General features: G+C 44.2%; 1 protein-coding gene across 2 annotated transcripts in view; it reads left to right on the forward strand.

Annotated features, from left to right (window-relative positions):
- TRIM36 (tripartite motif containing 36) overlaps window positions 1-7,001 on the forward strand; it is a 1,273,623-nt gene extending 1,266,622 nt beyond the window's left edge. For both annotated transcript variants that reach the window (XM_069625519.1, XM_069625520.1), the window contains exon 10: window positions 6,566-7,001. In XM_069625519.1, coding sequence (XP_069481620.1) covers window positions 6,566-6,917 — 352 coding nt within the window. In that variant the 3' untranslated portion in view covers window positions 6,918-7,001. The remainder of the gene's footprint in view (window positions 1-6,565) is intronic.
- Window positions 7,002-17,433: the final 10,432 nt, after the last annotated feature.

Here is a 17,433-nt window from a genome sequence, read left to right on the forward strand (position 1 = left end):
ATTTGCCAAATGGTGAATAGCGTAGCACCTATGAAGTTTAAAATTGTAAGAGACAGGCTATGTGATAACAGCTGGTTTACACCCGCATTAGATCTTAAAAAGAAGAAAAGGCAGGCTGAATGTATTAGGCTTAAAGCGAAGACCGACACAAATAGAGCAGCATAGAAAGTCCACGAAAAAAAGCTTACAGGCTGGCGATTTGCAGAGCTAAGAAAAAGTTCCTCAATGAGCAAATCATTAATGCCGAAAACAATACCAAAAAGAACTTTGAGGTCCTAATAAAATTGGAGAAACCCAAGTTTCAACCATAATCTTGTATCCCGACTAAGGAAGACTGTATTAGAACCCTGCAAGCAAAAGTAGTAAAGCCTGCACGGAAATCATGAATGACTTGTCCATCGATATACAGCACAGACCACTGGAAGCTAAGGGAACCCTATTCACCCAAAATGTTATTTTAAAGCCATCACTGTGGCTGATATGGAAAGGATACTTTAAAAGATGAACCCTTCCACCTGCTCTGGTGATACCATTCATCCTAGGGAACTGTTTGGCTTTTCAAAAAGTGCATTTCTTATTTTTCTCCCCAGTACACTAAATGAAAAACAACCTTGGACGCTGAAAGACGTTATTCACACAGACACATAGTTAATTATAAAATGGCTCTTTATCTCCGTTTATTTTCAGACAGCATACATAACAAAATAAATGTAATAAAGAAAATAAATGAATGATTAGTAAACACTTTAGATAAAATACTTCACTGTTCGCACAGCTGCAAAGCACACCATCATCACGCCAAGACTTCACTGGAAAGCTCCACACCAGGAAGGCAGAGAGATCTTCAAAGCACACCGGGCCGGAAGACGGTGCGTCCACCCCTTCCAAGAAGCCTTCTCTGTCTGTGCCTTTCATTTTTAAGCCATCTGCAGTTGCGTGATGACGTTTTCCAAGTTTCAACCTGTTGCCAGTTCCCATGGCTCACCCAGAATGCATTTCACACAGAATCCATGTTTTAGTCAAACACATTACAATTTTAAAAGCGTTACAATAACAGAAACATGTTCGCCCCCTATCTTACACAGTTTGTGAATGCCATCTTTGCACATAACGTTGATCCAGACTCGATAAAGGAGGTTATGGTTACCCCGCTGCCCCCGCACATGACATTGTTCCAGACTCCATAAAGGAGGTTATGGTTACCCACTCCCTTGCCCCCCCCCCCCTCCTCCCCCCACCCCGCACATAACATTGTTCCACACTCCATAAAGGAGGTTAAGGGTCTAAATCCCAGTAAGGCTACAAACCTAAGACCGATTATGAATGTTCAATTACTTGTGAAGATTGACAAAATGGCTACTATGCAGTTCCAGGATCATCTGGGCCTCTCCATTCTTCATCTAAGACAATCTTTCTTTCACCCTAACCATGGGACAATCTTTCGCCCTAACCATGGCACTGAGAGTGCCTTGTTAGACCTGCAGACCCACATGTTGGACATAATAGATAGGGGCAAGACTGGGTTGTTTGTATTGTTGGATCTATCGGCGCCGTTCGTGATGTAAAAGGTCGAACACATCCTGGACGCTAACAATGGGAGAATGTTCAGAGGACACCATGCAATGAAGTTGCTCCTTTTTAAATAACAGAAGAGCCACAGTACACTGAGGTGATGCTACTTCCGACCTGGTACCGCTATTTTGCAGAGCCCCCCAGTATGCATGCTTGTCACCTGCGCAGTTCAATATTTATATCAAACCGATTTGTGACCTGCTTACACAAATCGGAGTGCACTTTAACTATGCTGACGACACCCAGTTGTTGCTGTACGTGAACAGTAATTATGCAATCGATTAAGATAGGCTAACTTTCATAAATAAGTCCACCAAACACTGGATGTCCACGCACTGGATGTGTCTAAATAGTTCAAAAACAGAACTTATGATATTTGGATCAACTCAGGCTAGAGCAAAAATTGAACCAAGGTATTCTGATTTCTAATTTTAATAAAGTAAAGACACTTGGAATCTATTTCATGACTGTCTGTTAGGCAGAAACCGGTGCAGTTCCCTCTGGGACCACTTCAAAAGATTTAGGACTACATGTGTTTGGCAGTAAACCCACTTGGTAGCAGTCTGTACCACACAGATTCACTTGGTAGCTGTGGCTGAGCAGTCAGACTTCCCTCAAGAAGAGTTAGGCAGTATACAGAGTATTCACAATAGATCAAGAGAACACAATAGAACAAGCTAACAATGACCAGGGCTTGGTGTAAAAGAGATATAATTATTTATTTAAAACCACATCTAGAAAAACACACAGGCACTAATAGCAAGCAATTCAAAAACACGGTCACTAAAAGATATACACTCCCTTAAAAGAATATTAGACCAATCTTAAGTAAAGCCCCGCTTATTTTCACACAGCGGTGAGCGCTTAACGTAGATGGCACTCTAATAATTCGTTTTAAAAAGGGAGAGAAAAGCAGAGAATAAATTGAAACAGATCCCAACACTTTCTCACGAACACAACAAGAGAGGAAGGCAAAGTAACGCCATGAATTCAGAGTCAGTAGGCCGGATCCGCTTTGAGGATCAAAACGAAATGTGTCCAAGGTCACACGGTTGCAGTGCACAAAAGTCTTGTAACGGTTCAAAAAGGAGTTGCATCAAAGAAAGGGACCAGTTAGAGGGTCAAGGTGGCCAGCCCAGTCCAGAAAGTTAAGGGGTTATTATTACCTTGTAGCAATCTTTAGAAAGGGAGGCCTGGCGGACACTGTACCTTAAAGTGGTGAGGACACTCCAGCCGGGGCAGTTGTTCCTGGCAGCGGATGCAAGTCAGTGCTTCGTCCAGTGGAAGAGAGGATCTCGTCGGGGAGGAAGACAGGAGTCCATTGCACTGCCAGGGAAGAAACCAGCCGCAGAGTTTCTCAGGTACAAGGCACGTTCCGTTGATTCGCGGTTCAGTGGTAAGTGGCTATCCGGCTGCCGGGTGCTTGACATGGGCAGTTCGACCACAAACCGTTCTGGGGTGCGAAGAAAAGAAGGTCAACTGGTTGTGCCCACCAGTCAGGGGAAGAAGCCTCTCCATCCGGGAGATCTTCTCTGTCGTCGGGAAGTGGTGAGTCGGTTCCGCGGGGCTCCACCGGTGGTGTTGTCGTGGTAGGTCGGCTCAGCTTCTTCCTCGTCGGATTCTCAGGTCCTGTGGCGACTTCTGAAGTTCCAGTCCCAAAAGCCCTGCTTTTATGCAGCATACCCCCATTCACTCAGCCTAGCTGTCAATCAAACATGCTAAGTGGTGAGCCGGCCGTCTCACCACTTGGGCCAATCCCACAAGAGTGCGGCTTGAGTTACCAAGGTAACTCAGTGCAGGGTGCCTAAACCCCCTCCCACAACCCCTGTGGTACCCAGACAGAGTGGCACCACTTTTGGAGGCTTCTGTGGAGAAGACCGCCAAAAAGTGGAACAAAGGGCTCGACTTGGGTTGGAGTCACAGAAGAGAACACAAACGCCATTTTAGAATCGAGTCCTGGCAAAAAATACCAACTGGCAAATTAATATTAAATAAATAAACCAGCGGTATGTTCGAGGCTATAAGAATTAAATAATGAAAGTTGGTAGCCTCGAACAATGGGAAAATCCCATAGGGAAATATTTGCGGTTGAATATAAAAAGTAGTATCCACTGCCACCAGCCAAAACTCGATCAGGGGGGACCGAGACGTGCCCCCTCGACTAACAGACCCCGGGGCAATCGAATTGCCCCGACCAGTACGTCCACAATATGATGGTTTGTACTGGTTTCTGTTAATAATTTGGGACTAGTAAAGCCAATGGTGACTTTACATGCCCCGGGAGACAGTGGTCAGTCCCAGGGTATGGATTCTATGGTGGTGTGTCACTGACACCCCTGTGTTACAGCACGGAGGGTGCTGTGTAACACACATAGTAAAAACACATGAGACCCTATGGAGTAAAGGACCCCCTAGCCCATAAAACACATTAACAGTCAAAGGAACACCATAAATCATGTCCAAGAGTGGGAGAAAGAGTCTCACTCTTGGCACGAGAAAAAAACAAACTCCAGAAATCCAGCAAAGCTACTGGGGGACTCTCTAGGTTAGGAAATTCAGCCTAGAGAGCGAATTCTCCCTAATACTGTCTCGGTGCGGATACTCATATTAACATAGTTAAAAATTCACAGTACCATCTGAGACTTCTTAGACAGATTAATCCTTTTGTCTATGATTAAAAACTGTGAAACATGGCCCAAGCCACTATCCTGCCTAGGATTGATTATTGCAAAGCCTTTTTGGCCGGTGCTGGTACAGGTAGCATTCGCAAACTTCAAGTTGCGCAGAACGAGGCAGTTTGCTTTGTGAGAAACATCCCTCGCAGAGCCCACATCTCTGAATCCAGAAAGGAACTGAATTGGCTGTCTGTGGCTGCTATTATACAGTTGTAAACGATTACCTTGGCACATACATGCCTTTACTGTTTGGCTCCTTTTTATCTTAAGGAAAGCTTAGTTAAATATGAGCCAAGTCGAGTACTGCGCTCCAGTAACACTAGCCTTCTCTCCTGCCTCAGCGCGTGAATGGAAATGGCCGGTCTTTCCCAGTACAGGCAGCTACTGCCCGAAACTCTGTCTGTGGTCCTACATCACCTTGTGTCCTGTTTTTTGTGTTCTTGTGTGTTCATGTGCGCCCTGAAGCCTGCGGGCTACGTCACAGAACAAATAAAATAAACCTGTTTGGGTGAGGAATTTCCTTCAGGTGAGCTTTACCTCATCCCATTGTAGCATTGTGTGTGTACTGCTTTTCAAGCAGCATGTGAATCTATGAAAGACCCAAAGTTGGAGATGGATTAAGTTACTCACCATTGATATCTTTTTATAGATTCACATGCAACCCTCCTGCCTACCCCTCTTATGGCTATACTTGGCTTATATTGCCATGTTCACATGCGCTTGCCAAGGTTTGAAGATGGCCTCTAGGGATGGAGCAAATGGAGACCTGTCAATTGGTTGTGGGGCAATACAATGAAAAATGACTCTTAATAGTACAGCAGTTTTAAAATGTAAAGCTAAACTGCTTAACTATACCGAGGATTCCCAGCCTGACAATAGGGAGTATTCAAACCGCATGTGAATCTATGAAAGATATCAATGCTGGAGAACAAGTATTACAGGTAAGTAACTTAATCCTTGCTTATTATAAGTCCAGGACTGCAAGACTCAGAATCGTTGTTGGAATTTAGTGAGTGATGTATGAGTATTCTACACGATTTACTCTAAAGATCTTTGTATTCAACAGATTGCGCAATTACAGTCCCAAGTTCACTAGTTCTTCTATGAGCTTTGGTTGCTTACACTCGATTGACCTCGGTAAATGTATGTGTTTTAGCTGATGAGATTCAACAGCCTTATACTGTGTTTCCCCTAGACCTGATACCCTGCTTGAATCTGTGCATCTGCACAAGTACCTGCTCTATCGTGTTTATACTAAAATAGCATTTTTATATAACGCTTCACTGTAATGACAACCTTATTTTGTTATCCTTAAATAGCTGAACTATTGGACAAATAATTTTCGTTGTTGCGTTGATTTAACACTTGAGGTGTTTTGAGATTTTCTTGGCCAATGATCTACCCAAAAATAATTTTCAGCAACTATTAATAATGGTTGGAGAGATATTAGTAATATGATTTCATTGGTCTGAAGGATTAAACTCCTAGCTCCATAGCTGCTCTCTTACCAGGCAAGTGTTGTAATGTCTGGTCCACCAACACTTTGACGATGGCATGTGCCTGAGTGCATATGAACCTACCTGCAGCCTAAAACACCTATGACCTTAGTGGATAAGGCATGCATGTGCAGGAATAAAGACTTCTATTTAATTGTATAATTGGTTATTTATAACAGGCATAATACCGAAGAGGTTTCTAAGCGTGGACCCAGAATTCGAAACCTGTGTTGCTCTGCATTGTCTTGCTTCCATGATGAGCGTGTTGCCACTGAGCTATTACTACCCCAGGAAAATGAGACGGTGGTAGAAGGATAGCCAGTACATCACAAGGCTGTAATGCCTGAATATTTGGTGCCAGAATAGTGACTAGAAAAATCAGCAATATGTTGCCGTCAGGGATTTTGTAAGACATGGAAGCTTCCTGCCATTTGAGGTGTATTTTCTCGTCAGCTTTTATTAAAGTTCATCATTGCTAGTTATAAGCAGTACAAACCCATTCCAAAAGAAACCCACGTTCACGCATATATGATTTTTTTATTGTATTGGTTCAAATGCTCTTGAAATTTTGCAAATATCAGTGTGCATCATTATTTTCAAATCGAGTGGTGGGTTTTAGTTTTACTTGTACTAAACATGATATCCTAGGAGAATGTTACTAGGTAAGATTAAACGATTTGTTTTTGAAAAAGATCAGTAAATTAGTGTTTAGCAATGGAGATGTCTTTTCACTAAACACCAATGAATGCATGTTTAGTTATATGAAAACAAATACTGGTCTTGCAATCTTGATTTGGTTTCTCTGTATATTCTGATTTTTAGGTATGATCAAGACAGCGGCCATGACAGTGGGAGTGAAGATGCCTGTGATGACGTATCCCAACCGTTTACTCTTGCTACCATAGGAATGAACAAATTATTTATTCCAAAAGCGTCTGTTTCCAGTGACTGTGAAAATCGATTCCTCCCAATGCCATCACGTGTAGGCGTGTGTCTTGATTATGAAAAAGGCATAGTCGGGTTTTACGATGCACAAAGTATGAAGTGCCTTTATGAGCGAAAGGTAGATTGCTCGGGTGTAATGTATCCAGCTTTTGCAATGATGGGCGGTGGAAAAGTTCAGCTTGAAGAATTAATCTCCATGAAGCGTTTGGAATATCCAGATGAAATGTAATAGAAATCTCTACAAGATACATTTTTGCAGTAGCCAGGTTGCCTTGATACTTCTAAACCGATACATTACATTTTATCTTCTTCATGCAGTTTGGATTGTTTTTTTTTTAAGATAAACTGTATATTGTATTCCACTATCATGGTCAACTATCTGGTTCCAATGATGGCCATGATCTCACTACATTGTATTTTCTTCTGTATGGGTACATCTTTTTTCAATTCTTTTTTTGATAAAAAGTGTAAAGTCATAGAGAGAAGTTACTATCTTCAAGAACTGCAATTGATCTTCTTATCCGTTCTTTACACCCTCTCTTGTCTTTGCCATTATCTCTCTGTTTTGGTTCAAATAAGGACACCACGCCAATGCTTTGATAAACCATGGTTATCCATTGATTTCACTTTAACTGCTGTTTTCGTACACCAAGGTTCAGTTAGGGTGTGTTCAATTTATCCTTAAAACTACCTACTGAGGACCTGACTGTGAGAGAAAGTATTTTGACATGCTTCTTTCTTGGAAAAACTACACCATTTCATGAGTTAAAGCAACATGCGTAATATTTGAAATAAGTGTACTTTATATTTTCAAATGATTATTTATGATATTAATGTAAACACAGAACTTACTGAACATGGATGTATATATTTTTTTTAAATTCTAATTGCGTGCAAATGTAGACAAATAGTTCTGTTTTAAATTTATGGATTTTTATATATGTTAAGAGCATGTTTACCAAGAATTTGGCTGTGAGGTGTTTAAAAATAATAGCAAAATATTATTTTTATTCAGAAAATGCAAGACGCAGCCTTGCAAGGTGTCCCTTTCCTTAAATGTTATGCACAAGTCTAGGTGGATTTAATATTAAACACGGTCTGCTCTATGAAGGAAAGCATTTGGTATATGTGTGCTCCATAGCTACAGTTTGAAATGAACAAGTTGAAAAGCTTGGTCGTTTTGGAATCCATTCATGTTTTCTTTTCTTCACTCTTCTCTGAAACTGTGAAGGAATGGTGACTGATGTTGCTTCTGCAATTCTTACCTTGTATGTTCAGCGTTTGCATGTGATGGGCTGATTAACAAAAGGAAAGCTTGCTCCCGGAAGGCCTTGCATCCCCTTGAGTAATATGCAAAACAGAGAGTAGAAGTGAAAATGACTCCAGGTTCCCTGAACCTTTAGAATTAGCCCAATGCAGTCTCATTGAACAGATTCACTAAGGTTCAGATTAATTTGAGGCAGTTGCTGTTCTAGTTCATTTTGTGAATTGTGTGCATTTTACTTGTGTACATTACATATCTGCTGTGGATATAATTGGTTTAGGTAGTACGTTTTCCTTTTGTTAACTGCCCCAACTAATATAACACATATGATTGAGGTATATAATATATAAACAGTCACTCTGTAAACGCATTTCTTTTACTACTTAGCTGGGCCCAGGGAATGTCTGGCCTTTAAGTAGGGTAAGCAGCTTACGCCCTCCCTGAGCAGTACATTGTGACAGGTTCATGTAAAACTGTTGAATGATGAAACATTGTGCCCAAATTTGTTGGCTAAACCTAATTTATTGTGATGTGTTAATTCTCATCTGTTTGTCATACGTGTATTTACACATACATGTTATTTCTGTAGATAAGAACGTGTGTGTGTGCATTATTTAAATGTGTTTATGGAGGGATGTAGATACATAACACATGCAGACTTGTATATTTGATGGCTTCATTTTAAGTATCACTTGGAAAGCTTTTTCACATTTGTCTGCAGCAATTTGTGGTTATTTGCTCTTCTTGTTTTGTTTAAGGTCAACATGTTAACCAAGTTTAAATATGTTGGGCAAAGGTTGTGGGTCAAAAAAATACAGTGGGATCTGAACTTTGTATTCCTTGCAACCCTCCATGATCGAAATTTGTTTCTTATATAAAAAGCACTTTACAGAATTCACTAAGCTGACGCTATGCAGTGTTGTATTGTGCAATATTGCTGCTAAAGTAATTACACTGTAATATGTTCTCTTACAAAATCTGTACAGATTTGAATCATGTTGTGGTTGTAAATGCCGAAAGCTATATTAACAGAAAAGTTGGTTTGAATGTCTGCATTCTATTGTTTGTTCATATTTATGCTCCTCATAGTTTTGATTTTATAAAATAAAACTATTTAAATGGTTGTTTGTTAATTTTGAACAGATAATTTTTGAAGTAGCATGTTGTCTTATTCAAAAAATGTATGTCCAATAGTTCGTAGTGCCTTTTTCTTATAGCTAAAATAAAAAGAATTGTGTGGTAACGGTTCTCTAAATGCATTAATACATGCCTTTACAAATGAAAATAGATTGTACAGTGAAGCATTCTACCTATGTCACATAGAATTGGAATTATGTCTTATATAGTATCTTCTGGAATACACTCAAAATGTCACAAACATGTAACCGACAACTTGGTCCTTCAAAATATTTATAGATTTGTGGCTTACAGACTTTTGGCCAAGCTCTTCAACCTTGCCCCTATTGCGGATCACATAGTATATATTCAGAATGTCCCAAATTGAGCAATTACCAATTTTCAAATCCCATTATAGCGTGGCAAAAATCTCAACAAACTGACAACATTTAGCATGTTTCTTTAGAAATTCAAAGGAAGCAAAAAACTGGCGAATGCAATAGCAGGGTGCCTGACTCCCGCATGCCGGGCGCCGCGCGGCACGAAAGCGAGGCTGATCCTCGCTCGAAGCAGTGTAAAACTGCTTTCATCCGCCGGTAGGCGGAACCGCTGGTGGCCAGCACGAAGGCCACACAAAGGCCTTTTCCTGCGCATGTGCCCCCATTCCATCCTTCCTCGCTGAGGGTAGAGGGCAGGAGCCCCCCCGCCCATCTACTCTACGCACACGGAGTGCATCCTCGCCGGCACCATCGAAGGGCCTGCCTGACCCTGTCTTCAAGGGTGCCTGACTCCCGCATGCCGGGCTCCGCCCGGCACGAAAGCGAGGCTGATCCTCGCTCGAAGCAGTGTAAAACTGCTTTCATCCGCCGGTAGGCGGAACCGCCGGTGGCCAGCACGAAGGCCTGTTCCTGCGCCTGTTACGCGCATGGGAGCGCGGCGTGGCCACCCCCCCTGCCCAATTTAAACTTCCCTGACCGCCTTCCGCAAAGCCCGAGGCAAGCTATCGGAACCAAGTATCCTAATATCTCCATTCATACAAGGAGAACCTACTGTAAGTACTTTGCCCCTGTCCTTGTTCCAATTACTGAGATTGCAATGTTACGACTCCTCCTCAGTCGGCCTATTTCGGTACCCCTTTTACTACGTGGACCGTCATTTCAAGGAGTATAATCACGCATGCCAGTACCGGGGATACTACTGTAGCCATGTACTCTGAGCCACTATTATCTGAACGTGTTTCCGGCCACCCTTGAAACTCTCGAACTATAGCATATCATAAGTATTTTGTGCCTCTGGGTCACTACTAGACCACCTTATAACTGTATTGTGCCTTAAGGTCTCGTACCGCCCATTTCAATTGTGTTGTGCCTTAGGTCTCTTACAGACCATTTCAATTGTGTTGTGCCTTAGGTCTCTTACAGACCATTTCAATTGTGTAGTGCCTTAAGGTCTCTTACAGACCATTTCAATTGTGTTGTGCCTTAAGGTCTCTTTCAGACCATTTCAATTGTGTTGTGCCTTAAGGTCTCTTACAGACTAGTTCAATTGTGTTGTGCCTTAAGGTCGCTTACAGACCATTTCAATTGTGTTGTGCCTCATGGTCGCCTACAGACCATTTCCTGTCCCTGTCAACTAGCTCATAGGGAACCCACTCTGGCAGCCAGCACCACCATCATGCACATCAGCGTGCGCCTTCTATTGCACTACCTCCTTACCACACATCTGGCCCTATTCACTCAACCACCCAAGTCAACCACTCCTACCATTGAGGCTAATAACCTGGCCTGCCCTTACCCACTTGACCTAGCGTCACCCACCATGACCTTGACACCCTCAACGAGTCCTTCAGTAACTACCGTTGACGCTCACCACCCCTGCAACCAGATTAACCAATACCTTAATGACCCAGCCCTCTGGCTCAAACACTTTGCCACAAAACCTACCCCCAACCAACCCTGCCCCCTCACTCTCAGGAACACGAGACTAGGCACCAGATTCCGCATTCGTCCTTCCCGCACCAACACCACCAAGCAAGCCCCACGCACACCACCCAGCCCGCCTTCGCCCACCGCCACTTGCAAAACTAAGACCACAGGGGTTAAATTGCCTGTGTTCAAGGGTGCCCTCATCAATGCTAGATCTCTCACAGCACACGCTCTTGACATAGCCGACCTTATCACCACTGCCGACCTTGACTTCATTGCCATATCTGAAACCTGGCTACATGCCGCCTCTGGCCCTTCTCTATCCTTGGCCTTACCGCCTGACTATGGCATCACACGATGTGACCGCTCCTCTACCCATACTAGAGGTGGCGGCGTGGCATTCATCCACAAAAACTCCCTTGACCTAAGAGTGGTATCCGAATCCAAACTTGAATCAGCTGAACTGCTGACAATCAAATTACTACTAACACCTAACCAAACGGCCACCCTTCACCTTATCTACAGGCCACCAGGGCCGGCACCCACCTTTGTCAGTGAAATTTCCACTCTTCTTCTTGACAAAACAAAAAACAACTCCCAAACAATAATCTTAGGTGACTTCAATCTTGGTTGCGGCGACCCTAAGGATCCTGTAGCAACTGATCTGGAGTATGATCTTACCGACCTTGGCCTCACCTTGTACATACAAGAACGGACCCATATCAAAGGCAGGACCATCGATTGGTTAGCCGGTTCCAACTGCAACATCCAGGTCCTCAATAACTCCCCTTGCTTATGGTCTGACCATCACATCATAACATTTAACATTGAAGCTACCCCGCGAGCCCTAACACCCATAGCCCCAGCCCTCCCCACCCGCAATAAAAAAAATATAACAAGAGAACAACTCCTCCCACTGTTACTCCCCTCTCTTAATGCGGCGACCAACGCCTGCTCTGATCCCACCTCCCTAGCAGACATCTACAACCAAACGATGCTCACGGCTATTGACACCATAGCACCAATTAAAACCAGGAAGGCTAAACCACGAGCACATCTCAACTCATGGTTCACTCCACAGCTAAGAATCCTCCGCAAAGCCAAACGCTGCGCGGAAAACCGTTGGAAAAGCCACCCTTCTGATGAGCATAAAGACGGCTTCCTTCTCGCCTCCCTCACTTATAAAGACGCCATCATCACTGCTAAAAAAGAATCGCTTAATAATCGTATCATGCAAGCCGACTCTAATTCCAAGGAACTCTTTAGAGTCCTAAAAGAGCTCGAAACCCCAGTCTCCCCGCCAGACACTTGCACGAAAGACAGCAAATGGTGTGCTAACATTCAAGCAGCCCTTCTAAACAAAATCTCTACGCTCCAATCTAAAATAAATGAAAAGCAGGACTGCCTGAGGCGGGACAACCGCTCATTCTCCCCTACTAGGCCCACCTTCTCCAACTCTGCCAACATCAAACCTTTCACCTTCGCACCGCTCACTGTCACCGAAGTAGAAAACATCATCCTCAGGATGAAACCATCCAACTGCCAAGGTGACCCGTGCCCAGCTCCCATCATTAAGGACTCCGCCCATGACCTAGCCCCATTCATTACAACCTTCATTAACTCATCCTTTGAAACAGGTATTGTCCCGGACAACCTTAAAGACGCCTGGGTGATCCCGCTACTAAAAAAACCGTCCCTTGACCCAAGCATACCCACGAACTTCCGACCCATTACTACAGTACCATTTCTGCTGAAGATACTGGACCGGGCAGCTTACCTGCAGATCCAAAACTACCTTGAATCAAACAATCTGTTAGGTCTACGACAATCCGGATTTCGGCCCAGACATGGGACCGAAACGGCTTTATTAGACCTAAAAACCCACATCGAAGTCCTGAAGGACAAGGGCAAATTAGCAATGCTATTACTCCTCAACCTCTCCGCCGCATTTCATTTGGTTAACCACCAGATCCTTTGCAGGCACCTCCACTCTGCTGCCAACTTCTCTCCCTCCGCAGCGGCCTGGATCAAATCCTTCCTGAGCAACAGATCTATGAGGGTCTTTGCACCCTCCGCTGCCGCAGCTCCCTCCCCTATTCATTGCGGTGTTCCTCAGGGTTCTTGCGTGTCACCTACTCTTTACAATATCTTTACGAAACCACTCTTTGATGTGCTTGATTATCTGGGTGTCTCCTACACCAACTATGCGGACGACACCCAGATACTCATTCCCATTTCTGGTGATTATCTTGCTGACACCAAGGCCCTCAATGACGTCTACTTGGTCATCCAAGCCTGGATGGCCCAGCACCAGCTATGTCTGAACGACGATAAGACGGAGCTACTTATCCTGGGTACTTCACAACGCCTGAGCAAACTTGAGCCATCCTATCAGTCATTCATCATAGACGGCAACTCCATACAAGTCTCGAAAGACACCAAAACACTAGGCTTTTACCTAGATTCCACCTTATCCCTGTCAAGACAAACTAATGCAGTCAGGTCCACCTCCGCCTACACGTGCAAACTCATTTCAGCCTGTAGACCATTCCTCACCACCCACAATAGCGTCACACTAGCGAGAACACTTATCATGGCAAAAATAGATTACTGCAGTGCTCTATATTTAGGCACCAGCCAAGAAAACCTATCCAAACTCCAAACCACCCAGAACAATGCAATTCGAGCGGCCCTGAACATCCCTCGTAACCACCACATCTCAGAAGCCAGAACTAGCCTTAAGTGGTTACCCGTGAAGCAGAGAATTTCCCTAAAAACGCTTGCCCTCACGCACAAATGCCTAGCCAACAAAGCTCCGATCTATCTCTGCAGTCGGCTTTCGCACCACTCCACTGCCCGTCCACTAAGAACTGCTCAGACTCACTGCCTTACTATCCCCAGGTTTAAGCTCCAAAAAGCCGGAGGCACTAGCTTCCCTGTCCTAGCCTCCAAACTTTGGAATACCCTCCCCGCTGCCATCAGAGCTGAAGACTCCTTCAACACCTTCAAGAATAAAACCAAATCTTGGCTCTTTGACCAGCAATAGTTGTGTCAGACATCTGTCCTACTTACCCAGCCCGCCTGTTCCCTTACATGATTTCCGGTCTGCTACCCTCCCAACTACCTCAGGGATACTTCCTCTGCGGGGCCTAGGGATACTGTACCCTGTGTAATATTTGTAATTATTAAGTTTGTATTTTGCTGTATTGGTACACTTTTATTGTAATTTATTTCCCTGTATGTTCTTTTCTTGCAACCTTGTACAAATTGCGCCCTGATGCCCCCAGGCCTGATGGTCTGCGCGTTATAAATAAACAAATACAAATACATATTCCTATGCTAACCATTAAATTGTGTGGCTCACTTAAGAGGACAACTCAATTTGTGGGTTTTCACTTATTTGTATTCGATAAAGCAGGTCCTGACTGTTTAGCCATTTATAAAAGCCAACCCCACCAAGTAACATGGAGGTTTCTTTATATTTTGTTGTATGGGTTATTAACCATCCAGATATTTGTTCTTCTGTTTTTCTAACTTTAAATATTTTGAAATTGCTTTCAGACTTTGTGTTTGCCAAGTCCAACTTTTTAGTATTCGCTCACGTGCCCGTGATTGAGGTAAAACTATTGGTATGTAAGTGTGCGTAGAGGAGCATGTGGCATATGAGAAGAGCACAAATACTGAGGGTTCCTTTTAGCTATGTACTGAGACATTCAACACCCATATTATTGCCTTCATTTAGGTTTATCTCTGCTTATTTCCTGCCCCTACAAATGGTAAGAGGGCTCTCCTTTAGGACCCTTGCTGTGCCTCTGAACCTATGGACTCTGTTTACTGAGATGTAGATATTTGAAAATGAAAGCAGTATCTACATTGGTGGTGGCTTTTGTCTAATACTCTAATACTTTACAAATTAAATATTGACAAGCTAAATGAATATATAAAAAAGCTTTGCATTTTGTTTTGAAAACTGAAATAAATTGTTGTGCTACTTTTTTTTGCTAAAATGTACATGGTAATGTTTATAAAGCGCCTATACACAAGACAAGTGTTTGAAAGCGTTCAAGGGGGGTGGGAACATGGGGGGGGGAAACAGTCGTTTGGAGCCCTTGTAATTCTGAGACGATAATAGTCTGCACAGCCTGAGTAAGTGCATATAATACAATTAACAGTTGAGACACAGCAAATAGGCCTGATGATGATTCTGCCGTTTCTAAGTAACAATTTTACCACGTGAAGAACAAGCAGCGTTTATACTAAAACAAATTAGAACATTTATTGAAAAGTTTACTTTTTGTCTGTTCTGAAATGGCTTTGTTTGAATATGTTATGGTCCCTTATGTAATGGTTGTAATTGTTTGTTTTCTAGAAGTGCTCCTGCTCCCTGGGTTGGTGCCTCATAGCTCCATGACCCAAAGAGTGAGACATGAACATGTCAGTAGGGACCCCATTTGTCTGTAAAGTCTCAGAGGGAGGGAGGGAGGGAGGGAGAGATGGTTGGTGTTGATAATATTGAATGCATCCCACGCTCAACTCACTAGATCTTTGTTGTACCTCAAAAATAGTGTCCTCAGGGAGGAGCCAAGATGACTGCTGTGTAGGTTGCTTACTTGCAGAGCTCTGCCATGCTACCATAAGCAACCCACCAGACCCCCAGTAAACACCTCCAAATTGGGGAGCTGTGTGTCGAGGAACAGCTGGAGCGGGGTAAGATTCCTATGGGTACGAGACCCAGACCACACTGAAGACCTAGGGCCTGGTACAGCACCGGCGCTTCAACATGAAGGTGAAGCACCATGCCAGGATCAGCGTGCCTGTGATCTTGGAGGCTGCAAGATGGTGCAGCTGCGCCTACAACATGGCAAGAGGTGCGGTGTCGATGGAGTGGGCACCCCCTGGGTCAGTAAGCGTGGCAGCCTGCTCCTACAGGCCACGCAGGAAGGCTCTCAGCCAGTGTACATACCTGCCGAAGAGGAGCTGAGGGAGGTGGTGGCAGAAGGTCTGCTGTGGGTGTGGTGCTTTGGAGTAGCAGCAGTGGCTGTGCTGCATGGCTGACCGGACAGCAGGGCCCAAGATGAATGCCAGTACGCTGCAAGGCCCACATAAGCAGCAGTGGTGGCCATGGCTGAGGGTTCCTGGAGCCCCAGGTGCTGTGTAGCGCAAAGGTTTGAGGAGCCGCACCTCCAGGGTGCTGAAACGGACAAGATCAGAAAACTGGAGGCGAGGCCATATGTTGCCTCACGCTCACCAGGAAAGGAAGTGAACCGAAGCAAGGGGCTTGCCTATTGTGCAACTTAAGACGCTGTATGGCAGTTGGGGGCCAAGCCTGGGCATAAGGCAGCAAAGGCAACGATCTGGATCACAATCGCTGGTAGTCTGTGGTACGAGTCACTGCTACATAAGTGGAAATATACGGATGTTATAAAGGGTAGCAAGAGACCATGGTATACATTTTTGCTCAACGTGGGAGCACCTGATGCCTAAGAAAGAAGCACAAAAAGTGACCCCGGACACATCAAGGATAGTGGGGGGGGGCTGTTGAACATAGTTCTCTAAAACCCAGATCAAGACATGTGCAGGGAGGTGTGGAGAAAGACGAAGGCTGATGTGGAGGCACCAGCAGGGGACCCTACGAATGGGGAACTGAGAGTGTTGGTAATGGAATAAACAAATTACAGATAAAATTGGTGCTCTGTCAGTGTCAATGGTCGAAATGAGACAAGATGTGCAAAAGCTGAGGGTGAGGACATCGGAAGTGGAGAAGCGAGTTTCAGATCTGGAGGACGACTGCACTAATCGGGGAAAAGAGCTGGCATAAGCTGGTCCGGTAGCACAGCGAGTAGAGCGCTCGCTTTGACATCTGTGCAGAGCCTGCTGACGCAGGTTCGAATCCCGGCAGGGCCAAACTCAGCCTTTCATCCTTCTGAGGTTGATAAATGAGCACCATACCCCGTGGGTAATAAGCAGCGCTCAGGTGCCTGAGGGTTCGTAGCGCTAAATAAATGCTAAATTATTATATCTCTGAGATGACCAAGACACAAGTGCTCAAACTAAGTGATCTCGAAGACAGATCTAGAAGAAACAGCATAAGAATACTTGGTCTGCCCGAGGGAATTGAGAAGGGCGATATGGAGAGATTCCTAGAGACACTACTGTCAGCGCTATTCGATAACAGAGAATCCCTGCAGGAGATTAAAGTAGACCAGGTGCATCGAATTTCCAGGCAAAGACGACCCCCAGAGGCATTGCCACTGATGAGACTTCAGAGATATCAACATAAGGTGCGGTTTCTGGCGGTGGCTCGCGTGCACGGAGAAGTCGCATACAACAGAAGCAGAATATCCTTTTATCAAGAATTCAGCACTGAGATGCAGAGGAGGACACTTTTTAAGGGGTCAAGAAGATACTGAGAACCAAGCAAATTCCATATGTATTGTTGC

Source organism: Ambystoma mexicanum, chromosome 6p, assembly GCF_040938575.1.
Source record: "Ambystoma mexicanum isolate Mex_15411 chromosome 6p, UKY_AmexF1_1, whole genome shotgun sequence".
Taxonomy (NCBI): Eukaryota; Metazoa; Chordata; class Amphibia; order Caudata; family Ambystomatidae; genus Ambystoma; species Ambystoma mexicanum.